Genomic DNA, 26,737 nt, shown 5'->3' with positions numbered 1-26,737 from the left:
CAGCACCAACAGGGTGTCACAACCAGGCAGAAAGTTTGCTGCATATGGGAATCGATGGTGTGGCTGGTGATAATCTGTCTATAAGGACCATGCGCTTAATACAATCAACAAAGTGTATCACCGATACAAAATTGAAGGAGGAGCATGCTCATGTCTACAACCTTGAGTTACTAAATGTCCAAGTTTGCATTTATCTACGGTGCAAACGACAGGCCACCTTACCACAAAAGGAACCTATAACTGGAAAGTTACCAGTTTGGCAACATAACTAACGGGGCCAGAACGATCTAGACATCAGCAACGTCCAAGCAATCAATGCCTATCGATCATATGCTAGTAAATGTTTTTAAAGGAAAGCAAAGCAAAGCAAAGCAATGTCATGCACAAAAAAGCTGAACAAATGAATACAGCAGACAGATTAGAGTTGTATCAGCTTGAAAATTATTTACCTCTGAGGAAGTCAATCTCATATTCTCATATTCTCATATTCTGTCATTGCATGTTATTAACCATGCTGTTCCTCGGCTACAGCAACTTCACATCCTGCTTCTCCTAGTACTTCTTGCTCGGTAGAGGTGGCTTTGTTTGGTAAAAGGTACGTCACGGAGGGCGAAAATATTTGATTGGCCTAAGTGCCGTACTCGTTTTTCTCCCTCTTTTGGTCCTTGTATTGACGCCATGTGAGTATACGTACCAACTTTATAGCACATGCCATGCTCGCTTGCATTCCCTCGGCTTTGCTTCAACTTCAATTTTACGACTTGTCTTCATCGACCATCTTGACGCCAATTTGAAAAATTTTTCCCATGGTATTAACAAGGGAACATTGCACAAGCGTACTATACTACGAATGTAGCAAAGTCAACCTGCTTCGACATTTAGGACGCAGCAGCTAGCCGTAAATGGGGATGAAATGGCAAACAAGCAAGGCATTGTGTAAATTGCAAGTATAAGAGACTGACCCTCATTTTCGATAGGGTCAACTTGCGCACCCAGAAACGTTTGGCCGCCTCCGTGCTCAACTGCGGCAAGAGAAAGATCTGGTTGGACCCCAACGAAGTCAACGAGATCTCCAACGCCAACTCTCGTAAGCAGCCTTGAAAAGGAAAAGAGATATGCGCAGATGTATATTGACGTTTATTGTAAGGCGCCAACATTCGCAAGCTCGTCAAGGACGGTTTGATTATCCGTAAGCCCGAGATCAGCCACTCCCGTTTCCGCGTCCGTGAGCGCAACGCTGCTAAGCGCTTGGGTCGCCACATGGGTCTTGGTAAGAGAAAGGGTACTGCCAACGCCCGTATGTCCACTCAGGTCCTCTGGATGAGACGCATGCGTGTCCTTCGTCGCCTTCTCCGCAAGTACCGTGAAGCTGGCAAGATCGACAAGCACTTGTACCACACCCTTTACTTGAAGGCCAAGGGTAACGGCTTCAAGAACAAGCGCGTCTTGATGGAATACATCCACAAGGCTAAGGCTGAGAAGCAGAGAGCCAAGACTCTCAGCGAACAGGCTGAAGTTCTCCGTGCAAAGAACAAGGCTCTGCGTGAGCGCCGCAGAGAGCGTGCTGAGGCCAAGAAGGCTGCCGCCACTGGTGAGCAGTAAAATAAACTATGTATTGTCATGGACCATTTGTTTTCCTCTGAATAAAAAGCCCATCTCAGTACATCTCAAATTATTGCCAACTGGGTTTTTCTTCCTTTCTTGTTCACCAATGAATCTGGCCAGGACCTCCTGTCTATTCAGGACGCCCAATGTACTCAAACGCCAGTACTCTAGCAGATTGGCCGAGATCGCCAGCTTCTCAGCTACTTCTAGGGATGCGCTCCCGATTAAAAAGAATATTGTCGGGTTGACGCTAGATCAGCTACAGGGCGATCTGCAATCGATCGGTGCAAACGAGGTTCGGCATTTTACCGCACTTCAGATCTGGCAACATATCTACAAACAGGGTGTAACTCGTTTCCATGATATGACGAGTTTACCGAAGCGACTTCGAGAGATACTTGACGAGAGATATATTGTGGATTATGGGCAGGTCAAGGTAAAAATCAGTTTATTCACTTTGGGACAAAGTTCATGTCCTGATGGATTACACAAACAGCTTGACAAGACATCTAAAGACGGCACACGCAAATGGCTTGTCGGCTACAATACGTCGATGCAACCCAATGCTGTTGTTGAATCAGTTCTGATACCCGAGCCTAAGCGTTCCACGCTATGTGTATCATCGCAAATAGGATGTTCGCTTAGATGCAGCTTTTGCCATACAGGCACGCAAAAGCTCTTGCGAAATTTGACTGCAGCTGAAGGTAAGCAGTAACAACACTGATAATGTCTGGGATACGAGGCTTATGCTGCTCAGTCGTTGGTCAGTATATGATAGCTGCGCACCGTTCAGGTGATTTCCCCTTGAGACCAAACGAACGTTCCGTATCCAATATGGTGTTTATGGGACAAGGGGAGCCATTGTACAATTGGAGGTATATATCAAGGGAAGATACATTGTTATATATACCATATATCTCACACCCTTTGTTACGTTTCTAGGAACATTCGTCAAGCTGTTAAGATATTGACAGATCCAGAGGGCTTGCAGTGGCCAAAGCCTAAAATCACCATTTCCACGTCTGGTGTTGCACCGTTGATACCAAAGATTGCGTCAGAACTTGGAGTTTCGCTTGCGATATCCTTGCATGCTACTCGAAACGATCTGCGAGATGTACTCGTGCCTCTGAACAAGACATATCCAATAGACATGGTGTTAAATGCATGCCGTCAATACGCGCATCTTTTAAAGGGCGGAAACATGCGAAGAATAACATTCGAGTAATTTATTGTTACTGACAGTGAACCTCAGAAAAATGAAAACTGATAGCAATCTTTAGATACGTTATGCTAGATAATGTGAATGATTCCGCGCATGAAGCTCGAGAATTGGTGCGCCTACTGAAACAATTACCAGCTCACGTCAACCTCATGTAAAGTACAATTTGTATATTGCATGAAGAGCATGTTTTCTCACAACATGGATTTTTGCAGACCCTTTAATCCTTGGCCAGGAAGCCAATACAAGACCTCCAAGATGGAACGCATTGACAAGTTTGCAGAGATTGTGATCAATGGAGGTATTCACTGTACCGTGCGACGACCACGCGGTCAAGGTAATTTGGAAAAGGAAACTACCCTCTTTGACTTTATTTACTGAGTTTTACTATAATATGAATACTACAGATATCATGGCAGCATGTGGCCAGCTGAAGAGCAATGCAGAGCAAAAGGGCTACATATAAGATCGGATACTAATATCACCATGGACTTTTAAAATTGGGCACATCGTATGTACCGTATAGAGCATGTAGCAGCTGTAAATATAAATCATTAAATAATGAATGTAAACTTAATTACTTATGCAGTAAATCAAGATTTGGAAGCGGTGTCATACATTTGAAGATAAATGTTTGCGAAAGAGTTAGTTGTGCCCGGATGATGGTTGCACAGACGACAGCTGCATAAGAATCGGCGGATCCATTCCGTAACCTTTCATATTTCCTTTCTCACCTTTTACACGGCTATATTGAGGCAGACTTCGATCTTGACACGAGCACAACGAAACTTGGTGCTCGCTCATTCCAAACGAGCATATGCTGTCAAGAGCAAAGTATCCGACGACAGTAAGTCCAATAGCTCATTTCAGGTGCAAACACTTAGAACTGAAGGGCACCAGGCAAGGTTTTGACACTGCATACGATCAACCCACTTATAAGAACTGCTGAGTATGCCGTCCGTGGGGCCATACCAATGCGTGCTGAGGCATTGAGTGAGGCAAACGGCGCATTGGTAATTTACAGCATATAACCGCGTTTAACACGCTGACGCGTTCGATGTATTCCATGGATATATGCAGCGGCTCAAACGTGGTGATCAGCAAGGAATAGACTTTGAGCGCGTCGTGTTCTGCAACATTGGTAATCTACAGCAGCTAGCGCAGCCTCCCATTACATTTTTCCGTCAGGTTGCTTCGCTCTACGAGAACCCATCGCTTCTTGCACCCAAGCACCGCAAAGCTTTGCTGCAGCTTTATCCAAAGGACGCCATTGAACGCGCAGAGGCTTTGCTAAAGGATATCGGTAGCATCAGTGCATATTCGCATTTGAAAGGAGTGCCGTATATCAGAAAAAATGTCGCCAAATCTCTAGAGCGACGTGACGGATATCCTGCGGATCCTGAGCATATTTTCCTGACACAAGGCGCATCCGCTGCTGTCCAATGGTGCTGCAGATCATGACGCATGATGCCTCGACAGGCATAATGATGTGAGCTCAACCGTTACCGAGACGTAGACAGTGCTGCCATAAAATACTTATACGTATGCGTAGCCCTATCCCGCAATATCTATTATACTCTGCGACGCTCGCACTTGAGAACGCCACGGCGGTGCCGTACTATCTTGACGAACGTAATGATTGGGCGATGGATCTCAAGAGCTTAAAAGATTCTTTACACGAAGCTCGATCAGATGGCATCGATGTACGCGCTCTCGTTATTATCAATCCAGGGAACCCAACTGGCCAGTGTTTGTCTCAGGAGAATATGAAAGAGGTTATTGAGTTTTGCCACGACGAACGGATTGTCCTGTTAGCCGACGAAGTGTACCAGACAAATATCTATCAACCAGAAGAGCCTCCATTCCATAGCTTCAAGAAAGTACTAAGATCGATGGGCGACGAGTTTCAAAGAATGGAATTATTCTCTTTCCACTCAATCTCAAAAGGCATGATCGGCGAATGCGGACGACGGGGTGGTTACGTGGAATGCGTAAATATCGACGATGATGTTCTAGACCAAATTCACAAGCTTGCCTCGATTTCTCGGTGCCCCAATATCCATGGCCAGATTATGGTCGATCTAATGACAAATCCTCCCGTCGAAGACGATCCATCTTATGGGCTTTACAAACATGAAACAGACTCCATTTTCGAATCGCTCAAACGATGTGCTACAAAGCTAGCTGCATGCTTCCACAGCTTAGAAGGAATGTCATGCAACGATGCTCAGGGCGCCATGTATGTCTTCCCTCAGCTACGTCTGCCTAAGAAGGCGATCGAGGCTGCCAAGCAGGCCAACGTGGCTCCCGATGCGTTTTATGCAACAGAACTGTTGAATAACACCGGTGTCTGCGTCGTCCCAGGTAAAACCCACGAAGCATTCGATTCAATCGATCGGCCCAGTTTATGTTTCTTTTAGGATCTGGATTCGGACAAGAAGCTGGTACTTGGCATTTTAGGTCGACCTTCTTGCCCGAGGAATATCTATTCGATGAATTCTGCACTCACATCGAGAAATTCCACCAAGAATTCATGGATAGATATCGAGACTAAATAAAAAGGACGATCGTTTTACTTTTCTTTCCTGAACTCAACTTCAATGTTGGCAATTCCAACGGGTTCTCCAGCCTGACAACAGCGGCGCGAACGATCAATAAATACATTTAACCATCATTCCCTCGCGTCAAACTTACTTTTTCATCATACTCTGCCCATTCTCCTTCCGCCAGATCGATTTCTTGGAAGGGTGTCTCTGATTCTACACCTTGAGCTTCCCAAGATTCCTATATAGGACTGGCAGTTAACAATCAAACGCGTCCGTATTTCGTGTAAGGTTTGCTCATACTCTTGGTTGAAAGTCAACAAGTTCGAGACCACGGCAGTCAAATACTGCAATCTTTTGGAATTCGCCGTTTTTCTCTGCAGAGTATGGCTGCACTTTGAAACCAGTGTCGAATTCTAACGCCATAAAGACCGCCGAAATTTGTGAGCGACAACAACGGCATTGACTATATTTATACAATGCACTTACGTGCTGTTCCTTCTCGCTTGCAAAACTTGCAGCGCATGACAAGGTTGGCAGTGCCTCTAGAGTTGGTTATTTCAACCTCTTCCTAGATTGTTGCGCGTGTCAAACTTTTTGCATAAACTTGCTCCCAAACCGACATACTTGTTCGTTGAAAGAAATCCAATTCTCGTCGGTTTCTCGGCAGCTACCGCACTGAACCTATGTGACTATTGAGATTAGATCCCACTTTGTTCACACCGTGTTGCTTCTAGCATGCGCGTTTGTACCTTGAAGTGCCATTCGTAACCGGAAGCTGGTCGCAGATCGGTTACGTTCTCGAGGTCAGCTTTCAGATAAAGTGCTAGTTTCTTGCTCCTAGTGTTAGCAGCTGCAACGAGCCAAATATAAAAGAACGCACTGGCAAGTACTTACAACCATGGTCGTGTGAAGAGAAGGAGGGCGGAAAGAAACCGAACTTTCTGATCTTCAGCATTTCACCACCACTGAATTCGGTAATACTCGAGCGGAGCCAGGGCTGGGCCGCTAGGGCGACGGCGGTCACAAAGGGCAAAAACACGCCGCCCGCACTTGGCTGTTGTATCCAATACCGTGCCCGAGAAAATAAAGTAGGTGCGTATGATAAAGCACCAGAGTTTCGACAATGCCCTGCTGCGCCGGCATTTGACCATGAAAAGAACTCTATTGTTTTTCTTGTCACGTACATGACATGTTAACCTACAATTAAACTCTAGTTCCTCGACATGGCAACTCACAAGGAAGCGACCTTTACATCACACAAATTCGTTGAACCCACCCCGCTTCCTGACAGCATCCCCAAGGTGGATGAAGTCGGTGCAACCTCAGCTCCCTTGAAAAGCGCGTCGTTCTTCATTGGACAATACTGCAAAGATTACAATGACGATTTTATGCTCTGCAAAACCGAAAACAATGATCCAGAGCACTGCTTGAAGGAGGGTCGCAAAGTGACTCGCTGCGCTATCGACCTGTATGGAAGCTTGCGGTCAAATTGTATTTGCGTGTAAACTGACGCTTTGCATTCTTCAATTAGTATCCGCAAGTTGCGAGAGAACTGTGGCAAGGAATTTGATGCCCACTGGCAATGCTTAGAAAACAACAACCAGGAATTCCGTGCATGCCGCAAGCCAGAAACCACCTTCAACAGCTGTGTATTTGAAAAATTGGTAAATATCCAACAGAGGATTGGTTAGGAATGACGATTGAAACTGACCGTTTGCGTACAGGGCCTTGAAAAGAAGATCCCCGGCACACCTGAAGGTCAAGAGGAAATCCACAAGAAGAAGAACACCATCTACTAGACAAAACTCGACCACAAAGAAAAGAAAAAAGTTATCATCTTTTTGAATAAAGACAGCAATGCATAGACGGCATGTGCTTTCACGTAACAATGATCATCTAGAGCATGAGCTGAGTGCCAATGAGAGGATATATTGGTGGTGCCTTTAAAGTTCGGAAATGCTCTGAAGCCGCCCAGTTTTCTGATTAATGCTGCGAACCTTCGTTTTACATAGCAGGCGCTGCTGCTCCTCCTCCAGCTTGCTAGGGAGACCAACCACTACTTTTGCTCCACATGGCCAAGTTCCCCCGTTGCGATCCTTTTCCTGGTCACAAATTCAGCTACGGCCGAGGTTCATTAGAAAAAAGCCTTTAGAACAGCAGCATCGACAATCGCCAGCATCCATAGATCCTTCGGTGTTCTTTGGCGAGCAAGGGTATGTTGGACCGGTACCGACGAGCTACTACATAAGACCTATTGTATCAGCTGCAGTCGCCTCCGCCGCCATATTCGTTGTTGCCGGTGCTGCATACGAACGACGTGTAATGTCCTTCTGGGACTATGTTAAACACTACAAAAGCCGATTCAGACTGCCACGGTGGGGCCGAGGTGAACAAAAATTGACGCCAGAAGAATACATCCAACTGAAACGCGACTACATCGCTGAACGGAGACGCGTGTTTATGGAGAAGGTTCAGTCGTACGCACAGTGGATACCTCGCGATCTGATGCGCGCATACGTGCTTGTTGCAAACAAGGTCATGTCTCTCACCGACGCCGAGAAGACGATATGGACACTGATTGGCATTAACACGGTCGTTTTCGGATGCTGGCAATCATATCGACTGTTCCCATTCATGTCACGGTGGTTCCTCCACAGCCCAGTCAGCGGTCGCAGCGTGACATTGCTAACGTCGTGCTTTTCGCACAAGGACGTACCCCACTTTTTATTCAACATGATCGGTCTATACAGCTTCGGTCTTGCGTTACATCAGGAAATGGGCAGGGAACAATTTGTTGCCATGTATTTGTCAGCTGGTATCGGTGCGAGCGCGTTCAGTCAAGTGCTCGGCTTAGCCCTGCGACGCGTGCGCCCGGTTCTGCCAAGCTTAGGTGCCAGCGGTGGCCTGTATGGCATCGTGGCTGCATGTGCTTACTTGAACCCAAACATGGCAATCGGATTGATATTCTTTCCATTCGTTGCTATTCCGGTTAGGTAAGAAGTTGTTTACAATCAGCAACTTTATTTTCGTGTTTTCTTTCTCATCCTGTCTATCCTCTGACGTGTCTCGTTCATTTACATTTAAAGATATGGTGTGATGGGCCTAGCAGCATTCGATCTGGCAGGCCTCTTGTTTAGCATCAAGGGTATTGATCAACTGGTAATTACAAACATCAAGGTGGCAGGGTAAAACACGTGCTCACGGGATACATGTCGCATAGGCGCATTTGTCCGGCATGGGACTTGGATTTTTGTACACTGCTTACGGCAAAGAACGTATCTGGGACCCTCTCGTCGCAAAGATCTATCAAATACGACGCAGCAAGGGCGACCCACCTTCCACACCATACGGATGGCCTAGCTTGTAAATATACACATATTAGACATTCTTTCTTGTAGAAAAGAAATATTCGCAGAGATTATGGTTTCGATATATCCAAAAATGCACAAAGAGCACAGTGAAGAATGTGTTGGTTCAGAACAAAGAACTGTTTTACTTGGTATTTTTCAGTCCACTCGCATTAGCTAGGTGCATTCGTGGGCCTAGTCGATCAAAAGATTGTCGATAGATACTTGTAAAGAACACTCTCATGCAGGATCGTAAGTCTGTCTTGGCTCTGCGTTTCCTGCGTGCAACAGTTTCGTGCTGAAGATCTTCATCTTTCAACTCAGAAAGCAACCGACCAATGCCACGAGCACCACCATATCCATCAAGAGCATTTTAGTGTAATAAAGCAACATTCATTCTGCCAGACTATTTATAGTAATTCTTCAAATTCTGATACGTTGAGTTCGATCACAGACTCAATGTTTCTAGGGATAAACCCTGTGAGAGGCTCCAGGGTTAAGCTGTAAATAATTATGAGTCACACATTGTAGCTGCATCAATACAGCAGCGACGCAGCAACAATGATGGCAGCAATGAAAGGGTTCGGTCACGCGGATACCCACGGATTTCTGCGTGCAAAAGGAGAGGTGGTTGGGCCAATAGCTCCGCCAATGATCACATTGTCCGATCTGAGGGGTTATTTGCGCAGATCGTGAGATAGATAATGAGAAATCAAACAATCAGCAGGTTGTTTGCTAGGTGACGGAGGTGATGAACGCTGTCTCAGTCATTGGTATTACTCATTGTAGAAAAATATTAGAGTGCTGTTTTAGAAGATCAGAAAGCTGTGCCCGTCTTCCGAGAAGAAAGGAAAAAAAAATTAGCCTACGAAGTCCCGCTGAGGGGAAATAGTAGCACAAAAGCAGCACCAGCCCAGCAAGCAAATTTTTTGCGTGGCGGGGGAGGTTGCTCCAATCCTATTTTGTCGGCCTACGACCAAAATTTCTCTTGCTTTCCTACCTCTCTTCTCTTTCCTCTCTTATACTTTCCAATCACACTTCTCTATGCGATCTGTTTTCCTACCTGATCGACCTCTTCACCTTGCTGGCTCTTTCTTGCTTCGACGACGGCAACTCCTTCCATAAATAACTAGCTCCCTTTCTCTCTGTTCTTTGTCTGTTTGGTACACATCTCTCTTACACAATCTGCTTGTCTCTCTCTCTACTACTACTACTCTCTCTTACATACACCCTCCCAGATTTTCGCTCATTTCTGACCCCCTTATACTCTTATATCTTTACGATGGTCAACATTGGCGACAAACGATTCACTGCACGCAACGGCGCTGTGCCTCTCGGGCGCATGCTGACGCTGATAGAATGTCCCAACACCTCCCTGCGATACCTTATCCTCGACTGTCCCACCGAGTCGACTCTGGATTACTACGTCGAACAGTTTGGACAGTACGACGTTGACGCTGTGGTTCGATGCTGCGAACCGACGTACAGCGCTGCTCGGCTAACCGAGCTAGGAATTGATGTCATTGATCTACCGTTTAAAGACGGCAGTGCGGTGAGTACTTTATCAAGGAGCCAATGGGGGAAGAGAGGGAGAAAGGCATAAAACGAAAAGAGAAAAAAAATGCCTCAAACTTTCTCTTTCTCTCTCTCTTTTTCAGTGCGCTTGCCTTTTTATCTCACGTGTTCATTCAACTGATCGGGAAACTTTTCTGTTATACATAGCCCCCTCCTCAAGTTGTGCGTGAATGGTTGACACTCGTAGAAAGGACAAGAGCCAAGGATCCCACGCCGACCATCGCCGTCCACTGCGTGGCTGGTCTCGGGCGTGCGCCGGTCCTCGTTGCCATAGCTCTCATTGAAATGGGCATGAAACCTTTGGATGCGATTGAATACATTCGCGGGAAGCGGCGAGGCGCATTCAACAAGGTTCAGATCGCTTATCTGGTAAGTTGAGAAAAAAAATATTTATACACTTGTATAATTATGATATCAACGGATCTGTATTTGGTCGGTTTGCTAATTATTTATAATATTTATATAGGATACATACAAGAGGATGCTCAAGAGCAAGTCGTCCAGCAGCAACTACTCTTTCCGCACCTCGCTTGGCCGCATGTTTAGAATAGGTAGCAAGAATAGTAGCAACGGAAATGCTACTGTGCAGCAACAGACGTGACTATATGGCCTGAATTTTGTTGTGCTGTATCAAATGCATTTTAATTACGACAATGTGATGATGATGTTGATGATGTTGATGATGAAAAATGATGCTTTTCTTGGTCTTCTTGTTGTTGTTGATGATGTACTGCTAGCAGAGCTGCAGTTGCAGTTTCTGGATCAAGTATGAGGTAATTTGCGTCAGACGTGCGAGTGCCTTCGGAAGGTGTGTAAGCAGGCGGAGGTATTTGGCATTGGTGACAGTGTCTGGAAGAAGATGATGGTGACGGATGATATTGTTCCAAGATTTCTTTCGCGGTTGGAGCAGAAGGGGTCGGAGTATCGGCCTCGTCTCGTATGACAGGATAGGGTGCAGACGGTATTGCCGATGCTGCCGGCGCAAAAGTCGTTGGCGCAAGTTTAGGTTCAGGAACGGCATTGGGCACGCTGCTTCTGCTTGATATCGTTGTTGCTGCTGGTGGTGGTGGTGATATTTCCTGCTGCTGCTGCTCTCGCTGACGTCGTTGCTGGTCTTGTTCCACTTGGAGATCCTTGCTGCTGGTCGCATTAGGCAGATCAAGGGTCCTTTTACGTCGTCGTCGTTTGTGTCGCTTGTCACATTCGCGGATATGCCAGAATAAAAAGATGCCAACTCCGAGTATAAAGGACAATGCAAGACCGCCCGTCAGGGATAATACAACTGCAAGTACCCGTATATGCCGCTCATCGTTTCTTAACTTATATACAAGTGACTCTGGATTCTCTGCCATGCAGCAAAGATATGAAGAAAAAAGAAAATAACAGATCAGAAAAAGGGGGTAACTAGGAAAAAGAAGAAATTGCAAGAGAAGAAAAAAGAAAAAGAGAAAAGTGAAGAAAAAGAATTTTATAACGAAACGAGTGTATGTACATGTGTGCTGTTCGTCTGCTGCTGCAAAAAACACGGAAAGCTGCTGCACGTTCATGCCCCAGAATAATCCATTGTGGCGACGCCGGCTCGCTCCTGCATTCGCCGGACAACCATGCTGTCAACATCAGCCAGTCCTTCCTGATCCGATATGTTTATGCAATTAGCAGCACCATAGTAACAAAGACCTGCTGCCACACATATATTGCCTCAGTATCTTTTCTATTTGGCCTTTTGTATCTTAGCGATGACTACCAAATCCCCTTGAACTTTTTTTTTTACTTTACCCCTGCCCCATTAACCCTCCCCCTCACCAGCAGCAAATTCCTACTAATTCCATCAGCAGCGTGTAAGCACTGCTACTTTCTATTTGCGTACGCTAGATCACCTTCCATCTCCGGACTGAGTCATATCAGCTCATCAATAGTCAGAGACAGACGTTGAACTTCTATGTTGTCGAGTAAGCGGATCCAACATCAGCTGTTGTCTTGTCCTGGTCAGAGTGATCATACGTACAGGCAAATACAAGTTTCTAGAGCTCCGAGCTGTCTCACTCTTTAAGCATGTTCACGCTCTTATTCACCGGGAAACCAGGAAGACTAAACGGAGATCCATCATTAAGAACCGTTTTCGGATAGCTTACGTTTTAAAAAGGATAGACGGGTCATCCTGTAGGTGATCATTTTCTTTTGCGACCGTAATTACTGCTCATCCGAGCATTCTTGCGCCCGTTTATATCGAGCAGCCAGTGATAGGAATGGACAAGACATGAATCTGATTTGAAAAAATATGGCAATATAGTACACGCATGGAAAAGGAGAGCCAGGATATGCCAATTGCATATTTCGGGCATGAATTTCTTCTCTCCAACTTTTTGATTAGGAACTTGGAAGATATTGGTTGGGAATGGAGCACGTAAATTTTGCCGTCTCGATGTTTATATAGTACCTCATCAATGTTTGGGTCCCGTGCTTGATTCATATTCAGCTTATGTCCAGTAATCAAAAGGCAAACAGGCAGCCCTCTTTTGATCACGCAAAAATCATTTAAAAAGTTTGCGTTTTCACATGTATGCGTGGCGGACTTGTCACCGACATCTCGGTTATTATCAAGCGTATGTTTACTGCTTAAGTTTACTGCGCACGGATATCTTTATCGGCTGACGGTGCAGCAAACGAGTCCAATTTACGATCAGCGATCTTACGTTTCGCCTGATTGAAGAATATTCGTAAATCGTACAAAGTGATCTTCCTCGGGGAACTCCTTACTAGCTTCTTGACCAAAGGTTCCCATATTTGAAATCAAAGAGTCATCTTAAATGACACATTGACGAGCAACATCAGTAGTACTTTTCACATGATGCTATTCTTCCTAGTGTAACTTCGCGGCATAGCAGCGGCAATAACAGGAGCAATGCGGTTACGTTAGCATTCAATCATTTGTAGACATCGCTTATGATACTAAATAGAGTGAAGTCTTCATAAACGTCTCGCCGTCGTTGTAGTCGTCAATGTAGCAACCAGGGGGTTCTCATCTACGACAGCAAACAAGAAGCCAATCAAAATTTCAGGGGATGTCAATCGTCAGCCCGATCCTGTATAGCCTAAAATGACAATAGGGATGAAATGGCATAGTAAGTAAATACTACTATATGTATTCGAAAACCTCGGATAAGAGCTACTAGAGAGAGAGAGAAGAGTGATAGTACGATTTAAAGTGTAAGAGAGAGAAGGAAAGGAAAAAGCAAAGGAAAGTCATGGGGAGAGTGGAGGCAAGTATATCGAGCAAACAAAAAGAAAGAAATGAGATGTCGAAAGAGATAGAGAGAGACAGAGAGGAAAAGAAAGGAAAGATTCGATGAAAGAGAAATAGCTATATGTATATATATATATATATATGATACACACACGTTTGCATACAACACACACATGCACAAAAGCTGGGAAGACGCAAACGTACGCAAACAAAAGGGCCGAGTTTACGATTCTCTTGGCTGCTGCTGCTGCTGTCGCCTCTTTCTGCGACCGGGATGGGCGGCACCTTCTACAATGCGACGCACAAGTATAAACACGCCTTCGGACGAAACGACAATGTCTAAAGACAGCACAGTTGCGTTAGCAAAAGACGAAAAAAGAAAAAAGATAGGGTGACTTTGTATTTACTTTGCACCATATCGGCCATGCAGTAACCGCCGAGATTGGCCTGCCAAAAGTAAAAGTCGGCGATGCATGAACCGGTTTGATACAGATTCTCAAGATCGCGTTGATGCTTGAGTGTCAGTGGATGGAAATCCTGATCTCTCATCACACCCCACTCTGGATGATACTGTCTCGATGGATCGCTGGCGTTTTTCGTGCCTGTGTTGGAAGGCGATGGTGCAGCAGCAGCAGTTGACACCGCCGGCGGTGTCAACTGCGTTGCTGGTCCTCCTTCGTTTGCATTATCCCACCCCATGAGTCCAAAGGCCGCCGCCGCAGCCGTCTGTTGCTGCTGCTGATGTTGTGGGAAACCATGCTCTGTAGTGCTCGCGCTAGCAGCTCGATTCATCATGCGCAGACACAAAGGAGAGAAGAAATACGCGAAGAGAGAGGGAAGGGAAAAGAGAGTAGAACAAAATCGAGAAAAGAAGTAAAAGAGAGAGAGAGAGTGAGAGTGAGAAAAAAGGGGGTTGTGTGTGTTTTGCTTGTCCATTTTGGCGTCGCTCTTTTTAATAGTCTCGGTAAGCACTCTCGTCAGTTTAGATGATCTTTGACTGACGATACTCACGCAACGACCAGCAGCAAGCATATATCTCAAGAATATGCACTCCCTGGTTACCAAGCAGCAGCTCATTAAAATACAGCGAGACACATCTATTAACGATTCTCGCCGCCGTCGATCTCACTTGGTTGCAGAGACCGCTGGCTGTTGAGTTTCATTGTCTCTCTCCCTCTCTCTCTCATCGATAACGCTAAATCCAGGCAGTGTTTACGTCTGCATATTGTGACACGTATATACAGCGCTTTCTGAGGCTGCAATGGCGTGAATGGGCCAACTCAGGCACAAGTTCCAGGCTCTTTCGTATCGCTTTAATCTATTTGCTTGTCTCTTCCTTTCTCACGGTTCGTCTTGCTTCAGTCGGCCGTCCCCACTCGGCCCCTGTTTCTTTCTTTCAGGATTTCTCCACTGTATATCGAGCGCCTTTTTTTTCTCGAGTTTACCGCAAGCGGTTGCACAAAATCCGTCGTTTTGGGACGACCAACCTTGTTTGATCGGCGCTCGCGCAGGACTCGATGTACGAGCAAGCAGCATCTTCGATACGTATGCGTAAATACAGTTAACATGTACACTGAATGTCATATCTACAATAGCTAATACATCGTTGCTGACAAATAATGTGCTATCGTCGGCGGATACCTATAAAGGTCTTATAGTACCACTTCCCGGGTCGACTGGTTCCGAGGTTTCCGAAATGGCGTTTGGTCATGGGAGCAAAAAAACCATAGTATTGGGGGTGTGGGGGTAAAGGCACGGTGCTCACACAGTTACCCACATGTTTCGCTGCGGGAACTTGTCAAAGGCGGGTGACACCTGTCTTCTTTTTTTCCTTGCTTTTCTTTTTCTTACTGTTTATGGATACGATCGTTAGTTAAAGGCTTATCTTCGTACTCTTTCAACAGACTGGCACGTCCAACAGAAATTCTGTCAATTTGAACTGTACACTGTATCTTTTAGACATCCCGGCGCATCGGGCGAAAGAAATACAACTTGCAGATAAAATATCTCACTGTCATAAATATTGCACTGTGAGCTTCTTTGCTACAAGCTCATTTTTTGCTAGTAGCGAGTCCAAAAAGGGCTTAACTGGTGCCCTGATAGGCGCCGTCTACTAACAGAAAAATCTATGTCAGTGTTCATACAATGTAATGGATAAGTAAAGTGTATATCCAAAGCTGCTCTAGTACGTAGCCCGTATCAAAGTGCATATAATATTCTATGTTGTTCGCGTGCTTCCACTAGTAGGAGACGAGCGGGCATAGGCTGACGACGATGGTCCCGCCGACACGCGGCTATTCTCTTATCACTGCTCTTGCTTTCAGAAAATGATTTGGATGGATTTGGGTGGGACATGGACAATTTATTTTTGATGATGTTGGCAAAAATAAGGGATGCTGGGTGTAAATGTGAAGCATAGAGAATAAGAGAAGGAAATAACTTTTCTTTTTGTTTTTGGTCGCAGTAGCAAAGAAAGAAAGAAAGAAAGAAAAAGAGAGTGTGTGTGTATGCGTGTGCCAAATGTGTATAGCTATACATACAAGTTGGGTCCTGGGAAGAGAAAGAAAATATTTACAACTTAAGGGGAGCATGGCCAAGGCTTTTCTTGTGGGTTGCTGAAAACATGAAGGAAAGAAGTAGGATCGAGGAAATGCTGTAGGGAAGGAGGAAGGAGCTAACATTGTCGACAATGTTAAAAAAAGGCCAAGAATAAAACATCGAATGATGGAATAGTGTTGCAGTTGGGTATGCTGGTGGTGAGTGTGTGTGTGCAAAGACAAATGCTAATGTTGGAATAACTTTCATGTGGTTGTTTTTTTTTTCTTCTTGCAGTTTTGGGAATGAAGTTGCGTTGCTTGCTTACTTGCTTGCATGGGAGCAGTAAGTGAGTATGTAGCGTTGTTGCTGGATATGTGTTGTGTGTGTTTGTGTGTGTGCTGAGTAGACATCAGGAAAGCACCAACGAGGGTTGTTTTCGACGGTGCTTACTTGAGTAGCGGACAATGAGGTCTCTTGTGTCCATACTTGCCACACCAGGTGCTAGACAGTGTGATAAGAATAATTATAAATTTAGCTTTCTTTGTTTGTTACGGGCCCTTTGAGGGTGCACACACTAGACTGTCAAACTCACCATTGACCTCCTTGCAGATTAAGCGGCTTGATTGCAAAGGACATGTTTTCTTTTATATACTTTCGGGATACTTGGGCTTTTAAAAAGAAGCTTTTGCTTGATTAAACAAGGTAAAGAAAAGAAGAAAGACAAGAGAGAGAGAAGAATGGTCGAGTATTTATATTTGAATAGTGGAAAAGGGCTGTTCAAGGTTGCAGCAAGTTCTAAGCTGACAAAACATGCGGTTACGCCGTTGTCATGGGGTTCCATTTTGACATTTGAAGGGCCAGAATTAGGCCATGTCTCAGTCTATGCAGCCTGCAGATCGATCCATCTCTGTGCACGGAAAGAATCCGCTTTCTAGCTGGTCCTATTTTTGTTGCTTTGCTCTCTCTGGCTGGTTCTTCTCTGCCCTTCTTGGGGGGAGCACAGGTCGATCGATGGATGGATAGCAACAATCTGGAAAATATCTAAGGACGCCGACGTACATGCATCTTCTTTTTTTTGTGTCCTTATTTCTTTTTCAGGGATCACATCCACGTTTGTTGCTACAACCATCGTCGGGCACGCACGTAAAAACAAATATAGGAAAAGAAATTACACGCGGAATACCGGAAAGCGTAGCAGCAGAACGGCGTAGGTATTAAAAAGGACAGGGATAGATGTAAATTTAAGACTCAAGATCGATGTACCTGTGCAACAAGCCTTATCCGTGCGTCTCCCCTTTGCTCTCTATCGTAGTAGACGTAATCATTCGGCGCCCACGCGTTGTGCGACACACATTGTCAAGTTGAGTTGCTACGCGCACAAAAAGCTTACTTTTTCCTTGCACTACTCCGGAAAGGAAGTGAGTGATGCGGCTGTCATTTTGAGACACCGCATCTGAGAGTTTGGGGGAGAAGCACAAGGTGATCACACACAAGTTTTTTTTTCCATCATCATCGCTGCTGCTGCTGCCCTCCTTTGCAATGACATGAGTCTGACGTAAAGGAATTGCTGTTCCTGCTGCTGGTGCTGCACAGTACCATCCCTTCAGATAAAGCGGCAGCACCACCGTCAGCAACGCGATCACCAAGTTCAGGGCTCGCTCTCGGTTCCCGTGATCTTCAAAAAAATAACAAATAAAATGTTTTTTGTTTGCCTGGCGCACGAGCGCCCTCAAACTTTCCCTTGCCCAGGATTTGTTTGGGAATTTCGTTGCTACCTACTAGTAGCTTCGCTCGCCGTCGTGACGATAATCGCTACTAAGGTTTGGAGCTAAAATGAAAACAAGAAGCTTGTCCCGCACCCCATTTTGCACTATCTTCGAGAAAAAGCGATGCATGCTTGTAGCCGCGTACACAAAAACTCAATTTGATAAGGTTCAATGGTAGTTTTTATCACCATACACTGTGGTATCATTTTGTTTAAAACATCTCTCTACTTATCGAATGACTGGGCATGTATGTTTGTTTGCGCGTGTTTGTGCGTATGCGTGTGTCGGCGTGTACGTATATATGTGCTTGCGTGTGCGTATATGTATACATGTATGGATTTTGGACTCTGTACCCAAGGTCGGCTCAGTTGTGTATATAAGTATAGTCATGTTTTTGATGTTTGGTGATTGGCGTGCGTGTGTGTGCGAGTGTTTTGTTGAATTGAAAATGAAAAATAAAGCCGATGGCTATGTTTTTTCCTTGGTTACCAAGGAGTTTGCACACGGGAGAAGGGCCAGAAAGACACCGGATAGTAAGTATGTATGTATGTGGTGCACTTGAGATTTCTTAGCACAGCTTATTGAACAATCCTACGGCCAACAAGAACACGAGTGATTTGACACGGAGATCGCCCCAGAGCCTGCTGAGCCAATTCCACCGCGAGGGTCGCGTTGTCGTCGTAGCTTCTCCCCATTCTTCATCAGCAGTTTGCAGCATTCCTTGCTCCTCCGGCTGTCCTGAACCTTTATCGTTATCCACATTGGAAGTTGGCAGCAGTGGCACATCCTGCTCATTTTCATTTTGCTGTTCTGGCAGTCGAATTGTATTGTTGTTGCTTGTAGTGGCTGCCTTATTACTGTTGTTGCCATTGTTGCTTCCAGACAAGATCCACTTTGTAATATCTCCAGTCGTTTGGTTGAGGTAGTAGCAGACAAATACAAAGATAACGCTGGATACTGCAAAGTTAAACCACCAGCCCAAGGCAGACTTGGTCCAGGATGGGTTCATGAGCACGATAAGCAGTCCTTTGGTATCTGCAGCGAGCCACATATGGAATTGGCCAATGAAGGTCTCCAGAGAGCACTTGCCGATGAATTCATAGAACCGGGAACTTGTGTTGCGCAAGCGTACCGTGGCGTTACGCAAGGTAATAAAGGCCATAATGGGTATCCAAGAGATATAGGGATGGTACTTGTTGTACGTGGCCTTGTCGGGTCGCGATAATTCGAACCAGAAATACCACCACATGGCTGCGACAGATGCGACTACAAAAATCAATTTGATAATTCTCCAGGATGAGTGCTCGTGAAGCTTGTGTTCATTGAACTTGATGAAAGCCAGGGCGAATAACATGCCGACATAGACGATCCATGCGTCCAGTGCCAAGCGGAAGCGCCATTCGCCGGCATCCCAGTGGATATTGAACAGAACCTCCAGAATATCAAAGGTGCCTTCCAGGAGACCAGGCAGGTGGATGTAGGTGCCAGTGAGAATCGCCATAACCGCAATCTTGGCAACAACGAACCAGACAATCTTGTTAGCCTTATTACCGATGTACATGGTGATCCAGATCACACCGAACCAGAAGGTAACCAGCGGTGTAAAATAATAGGAGAGATAATCGGTGTTCATGACATATTGCAAGACGAATGTCAGTAAGTTCAATCGAACGAGGACATTGAGCACGCGCTGGATACCAAAGTCGCCTTTCTTGTAAAAGAAGAAAAAGTGACCGTAGCCAGTCTGGAAAAGATACGCAGCCACCAGAACACGAACAGCATTGTAGATTCCGGCCGTCTGCGATGCTCCCAGGAAATGATACACAAGGATAATAATTTGCATCCAACCTTTCCATTCGTCGGTCTGCGCCCGGTTTAGCAATCCAAGGTCGCCTTCCTTTTTGGATTTCAAGGTCACCAGTCCGCCGAGCAGGGTGGCCAGCATCAGAGCGCCGAACGAGGTAGGGTCGAAGAACTTTTGAGCCTTTCCAAAGAGCTGAGTCCTGTCACAAAAGTACATGTACGTGACACCAAGGCCGAATATGAAGAGCGAACCGAGTACTGAGAAATCAGCGGGGAAAAATCTGCGCATGAAACCTGTAGATCCTGCTATTTGATTCGTGAGTCCCTTCAAATAGAACGTTCGAAGCTTCTAGTTCCGCGCCCCTACCTTTCGAGACCACGTAGAAACCAACAGGGATCCAGATCAAGAAATACAGTAGGAAAATATTCTGATACCAAGCCGGAGTTGGGTAGTGGTAGCAGCAAGTGTGATCCATGGGGAAATCCTTTGCGATCAGATCGTTGCAGCGATAGTTGAGAGCCAGGGTTGCCTGGACGGTGGTGACGGCGGGAAGATAATGGAGACCATCGTGTGTAACATTGACTGTGCTGGAAGCGATCGAGTTCCATGAGAATGGAATGGCAAACGGTGTAGACGATTCGGTGATGAGTTCTTTGGCCTTGAGATAATTGTTCATGACGCGGATCTTGTCCATCGTGATAGTCTCCCGTCGCACATCGTTCAGCAGATCAAACTGAGGAATCTGTACTGGATGAAACAATACAGCATCAGCAACCCGGTTGGATCCTTCGACGGCTGCAAACACTCGATCAACAGCTTTGCGCCATTCATCAAAGTATTTTTCCTTCAGATGGCGCATATACCAGGTACCGCTGCCCATTACCAGGAGACTCGGACGGTCGTCGGGATCAGTGGCATTCAAAAGAGCTTGCGTGCGTGTAGAGTTAATGTAAGGATCCCACCAGAACTCAAAGGAAAGCCCATATTTCGGGGCATCGTACTTGCGATCAACGTGGAGTGCGCCTTTCTTATCAATGCCCCGTACAAATGAGGTCAATGAGTAGAATTGCTCTCGCATGATTGAATCGCCAATGTACAGGACGCGAGAGTGGTTAAGACAGGACGCAATCTCTTCCGAGGAGAAATGGTGCGGCATGCACCCTGAAGGCTGCCATTGGGTATAGTTGGGCCCGAGCCACCAACCGTCATTGAGCATACCTTCACATCGTGTTTGGTTTCTCGGCTCTGTTCGACCACATTTAGTATTTCTTGCCAGGAAAGGTTCGTTCATGCATCTTTTATTCTCGATGCATTTTAGCGCCGTTGCATCTATGCTTACCAAAGATATATTTACTAGCTGCGAACAGCAGCGTCAAGGATAGGGTGAAACCCACAAGGACCTGTATGACCTTGGATAGCGTGGACGGTGATGACGACGCACCCATAGAATAAAGACAGCGGATCTGAATAGAACGAAAGGATAGAAAAAAGAAGAAAAGAAAGAGAGAGAGAGAGAAGAAAAGAAAAAGGATACGTAGGATATAGTTGACGCTAGGACAAAAGAAAAAGCTCGGGGTGGGATGTGAGGAGCAGAGGCGGTTTTTGGTTCACTTCATCGGGTTGGCTGCTGGAAGCACAAGAAAATTGCCAGATGTTGTGATGGACGCTATTCCTGTTTTGTCATTGCCATCACTTTTGTGTGGGTCGAGTTCGACGATCACGGCGATCATTTTCGTCACCTATCATTTTTTCTGGATACATGTATTGCCTGGGCAAAAGCAGCTGGCAGAATATATTAATCAATGTTTCGTAGGGTACTTTTTTTGGTCCTTCTCGTGTGTACGTCAAAAGCTGGATTTACCAGGTAATTCTTATGAGAAAAATCTGATAGTGATTTGTGGTTCTTGGCTCCAGGGAAACACTGCTCTACTCTGCGGTTACACAGAATTTGAATTCCTTTATTTTTCGTTCACGTTCCGCGAAACCGCTAAAACTGTAATGGCAAGTCCGGGGATGAACTCCCCGACGCTGTCAGCGTATAGATTTCAGGAACCACCGTGATGGTAATTTTAATTAAATTGATACAAAACCTAGATGTTGGCTCTTTTTTTTTTATCTTCATCCCTGGTGGAAAGCGGCCATGTACTCCCGGTTCAGGAACTCTCTGTTGTGCTGATAATTGTTCCGTAGTTCTCTAAGCACTCTGTTGTCACTGACATACAATGAACGCCGTTGGCTTCTCGTGTCTGTAGTCTGCGCGGGCTCTTCCACAGAAATGCCAAGCATGCGGTCCAATCTCGCAGTTCTAAAATCAACACGCTTTTCGAGGTACGGCAGAAGCATGTTGGAGTCAAGCCGCGCCAGATATCCTTCTGATAAAATCGAGCGAAGAATCTCCGGTTTAACCAAAAAGATGTTGCCCAGCTGCCGAAGCATCTCAAACATATCGTTGAGTGCGGGTATCTTGAATGCCTGTATAGCTTCTTCGTATTTCGAGATATCCCTATACATATTCAACCGCTGTTACAGATTTCTCTGGATATTTGCGTGCGGTGGTCATGATAAGCTCTCTTACTTTGTCACTAGCAGGCCTCCTGTGGGTGTAACGTTAAATTTCTTGAAATGTTCAAGGAGCATGCTAGCAACGACGTCCGTTTTGTGAGTATCCCTGGATTTTTTTCTTTGCCTGGATACTTACGCATGGAATTCCTGTCCAAGCCTAAACAGGAACATTTCCAGATTCTTGCCTTGCAATGACTTGGACGCGGCTCCGTGTACTTTGTTGATAAAGTCAACGCACTGGATGCATGGCTTTTGTAATCATCAGTTGGTTAATCGTCCGTTTCTTTCTTATCATCTCAACAATATATACAAATAGTTACCATTGTTCCCATGCTCATCATGATCACTTCCTCATCCTTTGGTTTGAAGTCGTTGCGCTTTTGTCGAGATAACAACTCGCTCAGCCAGCTAATAGCACCATCCAGCTGCTTTTGCAGCACAGTGTTTGTCTTGTTTTCCAACGCAGACATAAACTCGTTTTTGCTGTTCAATACTTGACGATGGATAGACGGCGAGCCGACGACTAGTGGCACGACAGCTGCTTGGAAATGTTTCTGCATCAGCTGGATCACATCTGTGGTGGCGGTCACCACTGGGAAACAGCTTGTATCCGGCTCGGCTTTGCTTGCCATTTCCTCCAACACGCTAATTTGCAATTCGATATATGTTGAGCGTGCCACGTGACCTCCTTGTCGTATTCAGAAACTTACTCGTCTAATGCAATGTCCAAATACTTGCTTCCGAAAAAGTCTAACAAGAGATTATATACAAATAAAATAAAAGATGGTCTACATATACCCAGGTTAAATCACTGTACGAGAACGATGACCCTTCCCTCTGCTCAGATGAGTACTCACAGTTCCTGTGGATCCGATAATTCAACACATCGTGCAATTGCTTCTGCGTGGATATTCAGCATCCGAATGATCGCTTGGCGTGACAGCAGCTTGATTCCGCCTTGCTCCACTAGATTAATTTCTTGCTGTGCTGGATCAAAGCTTTTCTCAAACGGGTTAGTGGTAGGCGATGAGGATTCGATCGGAGACGACGTCGCCAGCATCGTTGCGGAGGTGGAGACGGATATCTGGTTAAGCGTACGAGTAAGGACAGATTGATTGCGCGCAGCGCTTTTTTTGCGTTGTTGCTACAATGTAATTCCGATTGTCAGCTATCCAAGATCACCTCTTATTTCGAGTAAGTCTCGGTCTCTCACCATATAGTTGAGAAATTCTGCTATGATACGACCAAACAGCTCGTTTAGAGCGCGTTTTTCGCGCACCAGGTATCGATCTCCTTCCGTGTAGGGCACAAACAAGTCGCCCATGCATCGATCAAGCGTTTCGTCTGGTGATACAGATGATACCAGTCCGCTGACATCTGTAGCTTGAGTGAGAGAAACTTCTTTGCTGCAGTAAAACTTTAGATTATCAACAAGCCGTCGCGTTTCAGCATGGATGGAGGCTAGCGTCCGCAGATACGCAAGCTGAGAATGCTCTTCGGCGCGAGACAGTAGCATTTCCACGTGATTTTGAATCTAACATAGCATAAAAAGAGGTATCAATGTATCAATCCGCTTCTACTTTTCCGTCGATTCAGAGTTCCGACTTACTGACTGCGCAAATACTCGCTGTAAGAATACTTGCATTACTGAAGCTGGCTGAGGGAAGACAGTAGAGATGATTCTCGCTTCTTTGCGAACAGTAATACGGATGTCGTCGTATAATTTGACGAGGCTGGTATCGACTTCCGGTGGAGGTACAAATGGGTTCGATAGGTCTGCGTTGCTAAAAAAAGGAGCTTGTTCAGTAACAGAATGCAAAGGCATTTGATAGTTAAAACGTACTCTTCTGAGCTTCTCAAGTCCTCCATTTCTTCAATCTTCTTGTTTGAGATGAAAAATTCGTGCTGGTTGACATAGGTTTGCACGCAAGAGGAGCCGCCGTTGAATTCAAACAGGACCTTAGCCCGATGCTACGAAGAAGCCGGTTAATACTAGTCTGCAGTCTACAGCAATAATCTCACTCACAGCCATAACTCTAATATCCACGTCCTTGTATGCCTTGTCGAAATCCTGCAGCATTTCCTTTTCAAAACTTTCACAAAATTTTTCTATATTGATGCGTGCCTGCACATGGGTATCCACTTCCTTTGCAACGGCATTCAATCGTCTGCAAATAACAGCAGCCTATGTAAGAGACGCATAGTGAGATTCCTAACTCTATGTCTCTGCGTTGCTCGCTCTTATTTTGAGAGAGAAACGTACTCGTAGTTGACCCTCCTCGCTTCCTTCGCATAGGAGCTGAAGTCGATCTGGATGCCCCTCCTGGAACTCCATGAAATATTCTATGATATCCCGGCTTTCAGAGGCTCTACTTCGTTGCTTGTCTAATGTCTCCAGCTGTTCGCCGATCCTCACTGCCGTCTTGCCCACTTCGCCGATACGTGACTCCAAATTATCGTAAGAGCGATATACATCCTATGCCGGCATAGATTAAGCTCTGACCCATCCAGCAGTGTTACATCATATACGCGTATACCTTGAATGCATTCTGCATATCAGCAATATCCTTCTTGTATTGCATCTCTACGGTGTTTGCAGAATTCTCCAACTCTTCACATTGTTCTTGTACTCTTGTACGCAGATGTTTTAGCTCTTCAAGCACGTTTTCAAATGTTCGAATATATGGTTTTGGGTCAAAGGAGGCTGCAAATACCAAAGATGTTCATCGCTTTGATCGCAATCGTCCCAGCAGGAAGCAACTAGACTGACCTTTGCCACCGTCAGAAGGCGCATTCTCAACCAATTCTTCCGAGATCCGCTCAATGAATTCGACAGTGGACAGATTGCCCTGAGAGATGGAACGTGGTCTTTTAATGCAGAGTCCTCGCGAAATAGAACAGAGCCAAGCGCTGTCTTCTTTTGTGTCTTCTTTTTACCTTGAATGTTTCAATGGTCAGTAGTTTCTTGACTTCCGGTGAGAGGTCAAAGAGCCTCGGCGCGGCTCTGGTTCGCGACGCTGCCATGTAGCCTAATTTCTCCTTTCCTGTTTTATTTTCAAAGAGTCTAAGTTGACCTTCGAGTTACAATGCACAGTGGTCGTGCCACCTTCAATGCCCGAAACTGCCAAATGATTATCCGATCATTATCCTTGACAACCTGCGACATCATGTCCAGGATATTACAATCCAAAAAAATACAATCCATGGCAGAAAGCGGTGACGTCCATTTTAAAACGGATAATTGTAATATTACAAATGGTACATAGGAGCTTTTTCTTTTCGTCATCTTTTATAAATTACATCTCCCGGGTGAACAGTTTCCGTCGTAACAGAATGGCAAAGTCGTTTTGTCAATTGTGGGTAATAACCCTATTCTCACATTGATCTCTAGTGAGCCTCTGTTCCTTCTGCAATAGCTTTCGTTACCTACCTCACGCAGCTCGAAGGCCTTCAAGACTGAGTCCTAAATCATATTTTACGGCGGCGCCCGTACTTGTAGACCCGCAAAGTTGGTGTATTCTCGTATAGTTCAAAGCAACTCGGAAAATTTATCAAAAGAAAAAGAACACTACTGAAAAATGCAAGGGATATACGAGTTTTCAATATGATTTTGCGAAAGCAACTTACGAAGATTGCTATAGAAACTACGGATTTGAGGGTCGCTATGTCTGACACCCACAAGTTGTTTAAGGCTTCGTCAAGCTTGATCTTCCGCCCGAGTGGCTTCTTTCTGGCTCTTTACCCAAATGGAGCCCTAATGCTTGGGCATCAGTCTTGGCCACGATTCTGTCGGGGCCTGTGGCTTATGCTCAACACTGGCTCCAAAGACTAAAGAGGTCATCTCCATACTGTGGTCTCGATCGGTGGATTCTCCACTGTCTTGCTACGAGATAACGGCACTAAAAACTGATCCAAATCCAACTCTACAAAATACACAAAGAAAAAAATGGAAAATGAATTAAATAGCCTGCTGCTGTTCCTCAAAAGTCAGAATATAAGCCATCCAAGGGTATGTAAGTTAGGTACACACATAAATAAAGCGATTCTTTCTTTTGTCCTTCCCCTCTTTTATTTCTTCACTTTGATCTTACTTATACTGGTACACTAACGGCGTCGCTCCTTAAGCGACAGTCCCGTCCGAACGTTATCCAAATTCCCTTGGATATTCCTGTTTGTCTCCAAAGGCGGTCTTATCCATTTGGTTTCTGGTTCTCATGTAGACTTTTTTTGTCAAGAAACCATTCCATTGATATTACGAGAATTTTTTCTCGGATACCACTCTTACGACTTGCTGCCCGAGAGCGGAAGAATGTAGCGTTAGTGACAAGCGCCATATCGAACGATTGGAGCATACATCCTGGTGAGCAGGTACCCATTGTGGGCTGCAATGGATCCAACTCGCCTGTGAGTGAAGAGAGCACCTCATCAAAGAATGGGCTTACGGATAAGCATACCAACATTATTGGAACCTGGACGGCAACCGGGGCTGGATTGAAAAGGTTGAATATGCAGAACACGACATGCAGCAATG

The 26,737-nt window shown here is 45.4% G+C and overlaps 13 protein-coding genes across 13 annotated transcripts; 7 read left to right on the top strand and 6 right to left on the bottom strand.

Annotated features, from left to right (window-relative positions):
- Positions 1-54: 54 nt before the first annotated feature.
- Positions 55-1,602, top strand: VTP01DRAFT_3560 (60S ribosomal protein eL19; the record flags this gene model as incomplete). Its single annotated transcript, XM_069382145.1, has 4 exons — positions 55-66; positions 634-680; positions 978-1,087; positions 1,148-1,602. The coding sequence occupies 4 exons, from the start codon at positions 55-57 to the stop codon at positions 1,600-1,602; spliced, it is 624 nt and encodes a 207-aa protein (XP_069236302.1).
- Positions 1,603-1,711: 109 nt separating this feature from the next.
- VTP01DRAFT_3559 (uncharacterized protein) lies at positions 1,712-3,290 on the top strand (the record flags this gene model as incomplete). Its single annotated transcript, XM_069382143.1, has 7 exons — positions 1,712-2,041; positions 2,102-2,309; positions 2,363-2,480; positions 2,548-2,826; positions 2,886-2,978; positions 3,040-3,161; positions 3,232-3,290. 7 exons carry the CDS (start codon positions 1,712-1,714, stop codon positions 3,288-3,290), a joined length of 1,209 nt encoding a protein of 402 aa, XP_069236301.1.
- Positions 3,291-3,337: 47 nt separating this feature from the next.
- Positions 3,338-4,285, top strand: VTP01DRAFT_3558 (uncharacterized protein; the record flags this gene model as incomplete). Its single annotated transcript, XM_069382142.1, has 4 exons — positions 3,338-3,364; positions 3,584-3,671; positions 3,725-3,837; positions 3,905-4,285. 4 exons carry the CDS (start codon positions 3,338-3,340, stop codon positions 4,283-4,285), a joined length of 609 nt encoding a protein of 202 aa, XP_069236300.1.
- Positions 4,286-4,368: 83 nt separating this feature from the next.
- VTP01DRAFT_3557 (uncharacterized protein) lies at positions 4,369-5,378 on the top strand (the record flags this gene model as incomplete). The annotated part of the gene is made up of 2 exons (XM_069382141.1): positions 4,369-5,188; positions 5,245-5,378. 2 exons carry the CDS (start codon positions 4,369-4,371, stop codon positions 5,376-5,378), a joined length of 954 nt encoding a protein of 317 aa, XP_069236299.1.
- An 18-nt stretch (positions 5,379-5,396) lies between these two features.
- Positions 5,397-6,270, bottom strand: VTP01DRAFT_3556 (uncharacterized protein; the record flags this gene model as incomplete). The annotated part of the gene is made up of 7 exons (XM_069382140.1): positions 5,397-5,453; positions 5,519-5,608; positions 5,671-5,783; positions 5,857-5,938; positions 5,995-6,051; positions 6,120-6,200; positions 6,265-6,270. 7 exons carry the CDS (start codon positions 6,268-6,270, stop codon positions 5,397-5,399), a joined length of 486 nt encoding a protein of 161 aa, XP_069236298.1.
- A 323-nt stretch (positions 6,271-6,593) lies between these two features.
- VTP01DRAFT_3555 (uncharacterized protein) lies at positions 6,594-7,169 on the top strand (the record flags this gene model as incomplete). The annotated part of the gene is made up of 3 exons (XM_069382139.1): positions 6,594-6,838; positions 6,902-7,034; positions 7,095-7,169. The coding sequence occupies 3 exons, from the start codon at positions 6,594-6,596 to the stop codon at positions 7,167-7,169; spliced, it is 453 nt and encodes a 150-aa protein (XP_069236297.1).
- Positions 7,170-7,356: 187 nt separating this feature from the next.
- On the top strand, positions 7,357-8,737 carry VTP01DRAFT_3554 (uncharacterized protein; the record flags this gene model as incomplete). The annotated part of the gene is made up of 3 exons (XM_069382138.1): positions 7,357-8,363; positions 8,457-8,529; positions 8,591-8,737. The coding sequence occupies 3 exons, from the start codon at positions 7,357-7,359 to the stop codon at positions 8,735-8,737; spliced, it is 1,227 nt and encodes a 408-aa protein (XP_069236296.1).
- A 1,262-nt stretch (positions 8,738-9,999) lies between these two features.
- On the top strand, positions 10,000-10,893 carry VTP01DRAFT_3553 (uncharacterized protein; the record flags this gene model as incomplete). Its single annotated transcript, XM_069382137.1, has 3 exons — positions 10,000-10,269; positions 10,440-10,661; positions 10,759-10,893. The coding sequence occupies 3 exons, from the start codon at positions 10,000-10,002 to the stop codon at positions 10,891-10,893; spliced, it is 627 nt and encodes a 208-aa protein (XP_069236295.1).
- A 40-nt stretch (positions 10,894-10,933) lies between these two features.
- On the bottom strand, positions 10,934-11,644 carry VTP01DRAFT_3552 (uncharacterized protein; the record flags this gene model as incomplete). The annotated part of the gene is made up of 1 exon (XM_069382136.1): positions 10,934-11,644. One exon carries the CDS (start codon positions 11,642-11,644, stop codon positions 10,934-10,936), a length of 711 nt encoding a protein of 236 aa, XP_069236294.1.
- A 2,115-nt stretch (positions 11,645-13,759) lies between these two features.
- On the bottom strand, positions 13,760-14,331 carry VTP01DRAFT_3551 (uncharacterized protein; the record flags this gene model as incomplete). The annotated part of the gene is made up of 2 exons (XM_069382135.1): positions 13,760-13,875; positions 13,944-14,331. 2 exons carry the CDS (start codon positions 14,329-14,331, stop codon positions 13,760-13,762), a joined length of 504 nt encoding a protein of 167 aa, XP_069236293.1.
- Positions 14,332-16,107: 1,776 nt separating this feature from the next.
- On the bottom strand, positions 16,108-16,341 carry VTP01DRAFT_3550 (uncharacterized protein; the record flags this gene model as incomplete). The annotated part of the gene is made up of 1 exon (XM_069382134.1): positions 16,108-16,341. The coding sequence occupies one exon, from the start codon at positions 16,339-16,341 to the stop codon at positions 16,108-16,110; it is 234 nt and encodes a 77-aa protein (XP_069236292.1).
- Positions 16,342-18,408: 2,067 nt separating this feature from the next.
- Positions 18,409-21,089, bottom strand: VTP01DRAFT_3549 (uncharacterized protein; the record flags this gene model as incomplete). Its single annotated transcript, XM_069382132.1, has 3 exons — positions 18,409-19,949; positions 20,011-20,889; positions 20,984-21,089. 3 exons carry the CDS (start codon positions 21,087-21,089, stop codon positions 18,409-18,411), a joined length of 2,526 nt encoding a protein of 841 aa, XP_069236291.1.
- A 673-nt stretch (positions 21,090-21,762) lies between these two features.
- On the bottom strand, positions 21,763-25,230 carry VTP01DRAFT_3548 (uncharacterized protein; the record flags this gene model as incomplete). The annotated part of the gene is made up of 14 exons (XM_069382131.1): positions 21,763-22,147; positions 22,220-22,282; positions 22,343-22,455; positions 22,527-22,851; positions 22,917-22,994; positions 23,064-23,350; positions 23,420-23,740; positions 23,816-23,990; positions 24,050-24,177; positions 24,233-24,391; positions 24,470-24,682; positions 24,744-24,910; positions 24,977-25,055; positions 25,144-25,230. 14 exons carry the CDS (start codon positions 25,228-25,230, stop codon positions 21,763-21,765), a joined length of 2,580 nt encoding a protein of 859 aa, XP_069236290.1.
- Between the last annotated feature and the right edge of the window lie 1,507 nt (positions 25,231-26,737).

This window comes from Rhizomucor pusillus (assembly GCF_041956525.1).
Source record: "Rhizomucor pusillus strain CBS 183.67 unplaced genomic scaffold VTP01scaffold_17, whole genome shotgun sequence".
Taxonomy (NCBI): domain Eukaryota; kingdom Fungi; phylum Mucoromycota; class Mucoromycetes; order Mucorales; family Lichtheimiaceae; genus Rhizomucor; species Rhizomucor pusillus.
This window is presented reverse-complemented; position numbering and strand designations above follow the sequence as displayed.